This window comes from Empidonax traillii, unplaced genomic scaffold, assembly GCF_003031625.1.
Source record: "Empidonax traillii isolate 1590-97213 ecotype Southwest subspecies unplaced genomic scaffold, ASM303162v1 scaffold975:size500420, whole genome shotgun sequence".
Taxonomy (NCBI): Eukaryota; Metazoa; Chordata; class Aves; order Passeriformes; family Tyrannidae; genus Empidonax; species Empidonax traillii.
Genome location: NW_020956168.1, coordinates 243,537 through 247,652, shown reverse-complemented (window position 1 = coordinate 247,652; position 4,116 = coordinate 243,537). Strand labels below are relative to the sequence as shown.

Genomic DNA, 4,116 nt, shown 5'->3' with positions numbered 1-4,116 from the left:
TAGGACTGACACAGCCATCATTTCACTCATCAGATGTTGCAGATTCATGACAGGCAGATCACAATATACACACACACACACAGAGGCAGCAACAACCCAGAAAGAAACTTTTCATGTCTTAATTCATTCTTCCACGCAGTGGGTAACAATTCAAACAGCATTAGCAATGCCTTCTGCAGACACTGTCACAGGCTCTGCTTGGAGCTCAGTATGACAGAATATGCTACACAGAGTTCAATATTAAACCAGAAACATGTGCCAGCACTTCTCCCCCCTCCAGTAATTCAAGCAAGCAGTTGCCAGGGCGTTAACCACATTCTCCCCAGGGCAATTATGTTCAGCCACTGGGTGGTTTTTACTTTTTTTTTTCCCCCACCTTTTTTATTTTTTTTTTTTTTAAATACAGCATCTCCTTCAATTCAGCATCTATTTCAAAACCCTTGAAATGAGGTTAGAGTTACAAATGTATGCCTTGTATATCTCTGTCTGTTGGACCTGCTGCCAACAGCCACGCCAACGTGTAAGATTAACCTTTTCCAGAGCTTTATTCTAATCTTTAATCATGGATGAAGAAACACTTTTTCAGGTACAGTACAGTGCTCATTAAATTCATATTTTTTTTTGTTCAAGAGAGCCTTATATTCACATGCAACTGCAGCTTCTACCTCCACCTCCTATCCTTTCCAGCAAGTGCTGTTCACCTCGAAGATGTCCCTTGACCTCAGCTCTCCCTTCGTACAAAAGGAAAGACGAGATGACGAGCGATCTACCTTAAATATGAAGTATTTGGTTCCTATAACGAATTTTTGGAACCATCTCTCTGCATTACCTAGGCTGGGAGTTCTCCTCGTACATCCTTTCCTTCCCTTCCTTGAAGAGGCTGATGGTCTGCTTGGTTTTCTTCATCAGGTTCTCCATGAACACCCGGAAATACTCGTTCTCCCCCAGCGTCTCCATCTTGCCCTCGTAGCGGGACAGGATGGTCCTCAGGTGCTGGTAGGTGTCAGGCAGCAGGTCCAGGATGTAGGGTGGGCTGTTCTTCAGGGCCAGCTTGGGGTTCTGACACAGTCGCACCACCTGCGGTGAGGGGAGAAAAGGCCTTTTTGAAATAAAGTGACCAGGAGCTTAAACACAACCCAGGGTCAAAGCTCTGAACTGTTCACTCTCTGCATCAAATCCAGACAGAATCACAGAGTCATTTGGTTGGAAAAGACCTCCAAGACCAGCCAGTCCAACTTGTGAGCCATCAGCCCCTTGTCCCCCAGCCCAGAGCACTGAGGGCCACGTCCTGTCCTTCCTTGGACACCTCCAGGGTTGGGGGCACTCCACCACCTCCCTGGGCAGCCCCTTCCAATGTTTAACAACTCATTCCACCAAGAAATTCCTCCTGATGTCCAACCTGGCCCTCCCCTGGCACAGCCTGAGGCTGTTTCCTCTCATCCTGTCTCTTGTTCCCTGGCAGCAGAGCCCGATCCCCCTTGGCTACAATCTCCTTTCAGGTAGTTTTAGAGGGTGATAAGGTGTCCCCTGAGCCTCCTTTTCTCCAGATAGCGAGCCCAGCCACCATAAAAGACTCCAATTTCTGGACTGAAGTGCCCATGGACTGATGAAACTCGTGACAATAAATTTCTGTGGCAGGGGAGGACAAAGGAAGCCACTTCACCATCCGTCACAGCCCAGATTTTCCATTATCTAAACTGAGAGAATAACAGGGAGAGTTGATGGCAAAGCAGCAATTTGAAAAATTAAGCAGTACACTTTCAGTTATAAAAAGGGGCTGAAATTAGAGCTGTGAGGTCAGTTTTAGATCAAGTTTATAAGAACCAGCAGCTGGGATAGCTTTAGTGGCTAACACTTCTATGTTCTATGATTAACAGTAAACCTGGCAGGAAGCACAGCACAAAATGTAGTTACAGTTTCCTATTCTTCACTATAATGAATGTTAAACAGGTCTAAACTCAGGACACTGCCAGGTATGAGGGAATTACAGGTATCAAACAAAGCAAAGCTCAAGTGCAGTCGACAGGAAAAGGCAAAAAACCATCCTCTTGCAGCACATCATTTCCACAAAACCTTGTGAAACCTTCAAGAGGAATTGAGCAGTTCCCTACAGTGCATATTTAAATACCTACTTCACTTAAACTCTGACGGTAAACAGAGTCAGTTCTTCTGAAACAGTGTTTTAGCATTTAACTGTGTGTGCAAAAAGCAACCTTGTAAAAGTGACATCTCCAATTCTACCTGATTTACAGCAGTGCCTCTAACAAGAGCTGACTGAGAAAGGTTCCATTTCAGCCCAGAGAGAGGTACACAGTGTATCAAAACTCAAACAGAAAAAAAATCAAACTGCCATTAAAAAAAATTACACGCCTAAAAAAGCCCCTGCAAGAACACATGGGGGAAAAAACAAACCACCAAACTTTTCCCTCCATTTTGCTGGCAAGGATTAGGGGGGTCTAGATAAGGAGATGGATGGCCAGGCAGCTGACTTAGTCAATTGATGCCGATGCCTCAATTGCTGCTTCCTTGGAGCCTGTGAACATTGTACAATGAACCATATCAACAAATTGAGTCAACACATTTGTCCCCTGGAAAAAAAAAAAATAAAAATAGTTTCACTCTGCAGCATGAATAGGTTCTAAATATGCTCCTCAGACACAGCTGAGTTGCAGCAAAACCTTTCTCTTCAGCAGAAATTGTTTATTCCACAGTGGGTTCAAAACCTTAACAAACACAGTCAGCTCTTAGGAGGAAGCCACATTAAGCAAGCAAACAAGTCAGAGTATGCACTTCCCTCAGCCATCCGAGAGAGCAGTTTGGCTGCTACCCTCTGAAAATACCCAGCTATGGAAGCAGCAAACCCACTGTATTTCAGTTGTATAACAGGCTCTGATACCCATCAGAACCATTTCCCCACAGCAGAAGCAAGTTCTGCAAACTCCTCATCCCCAGGGCCCCATTAAACGCTTCCCAAGAAGTGACTCGCAAAGATACCTCAAACAGTTAACAGAAAGGTCAAAACTGCTGTTATTTTATTATCAGATCAGCTTCTTTTTATTTACCAAGTAGCCCAGAATTAGCTAAGCAGTTAAAACACGACTGGGAACTGCTGCCTCTTGAGCAAACTTGGTGGTTTTATAACACAACAGCACCAAAACCAGTCGCATTCTGCTTGTTTCTCTCCGTGTGCACTTGCAGCACCATGACAGAGTCCAAAGGAATGTTCCCAGCCCTGGGAACAGCTGCCCCTCAGCAGCCACCCAGCCTTCCACAGGGACCAGCAACGTGGAAGGAAAGCCAGCAAAAAGCAGCAAATATTTCCTCTGAGGTGTGATGGCAGCAGAGAGAAGCAATCCCTGCTCTTACATGATCAGCCCAGCGCATCCAGGTTTGCCTGGCTTATGCTTTGGTCTCTCAGGAACAAGCCCTTTTGGGTTTTTAGACATGCCAGTAAAGCACTGCAAGCTCAGCGTTAACATTCGAAGAGGTGTAGCCTTTTCAAACTCAAGAGCGGAAAATAATCCAAAAAACACAGTTTCCACAATTCAGTTATGAAGAAAGAATCTTCAAAACAGGAGGAAAAACAATCTCATCTAAGTCTTGGAGGCCTGGAATTGAATGTTTCCCTTCAAGAATCTGCAGCTTGCCTTGACTGATTCCCAGAATTAAGAGTCCCAGGCCTGACAAGCATCCAGCTGCTGCTGTCCCAGGTAAGATTTTCCCTTCTAGGCAGTTCTGAAAATTCATTTTTCCCTTTTTTTAACAGCTAAACAACTGACCTTCCTGAAATCACACCTCACTGCAGCTTAAGCCAACAGCAAAACAGAAGCTACTCAAACACCTCTTATCTCCTGCCGAGGTTGTGTTTGGCCTCTCTTGTACTTCCCCTGAAGGTGACCTGCAGTGGCACTTCCCTTCAGCAGTTCTAGGGACTGAATGGCATCAGAAAGATATTTAGAGAAGCTTTATCTCAAAGCTCCTCTTCCTCCTCCATGTATTCTGTCATTCCTCTGCTCCATCCATGACTAACCCACCTATTCCTCAAATTCCACCCACAGCAACCAACTCCAGTGGGCTGCACTTAATCACACTGCTCTGCAGAGAAGAGCATCAGTA

The 4,116-nt window shown here is 45.1% G+C and overlaps 1 protein-coding gene across 1 annotated transcript in view; it reads right to left on the bottom strand.

The window, feature by feature from the left end:
* Nucleotides 1-4,116, bottom strand: part of CBL (Cbl proto-oncogene) — a 32,507-nt gene that overhangs the window by 25,137 nt on the left and 3,254 nt on the right. Inside the window, exon 2 of the mRNA XM_027903503.1 lies at nt 830-1,077. Coding sequence (XP_027759304.1) covers nt 830-1,077 — 248 coding nt within the window. The remainder of the gene's footprint in view (nt 1-829; nt 1,078-4,116) is intronic.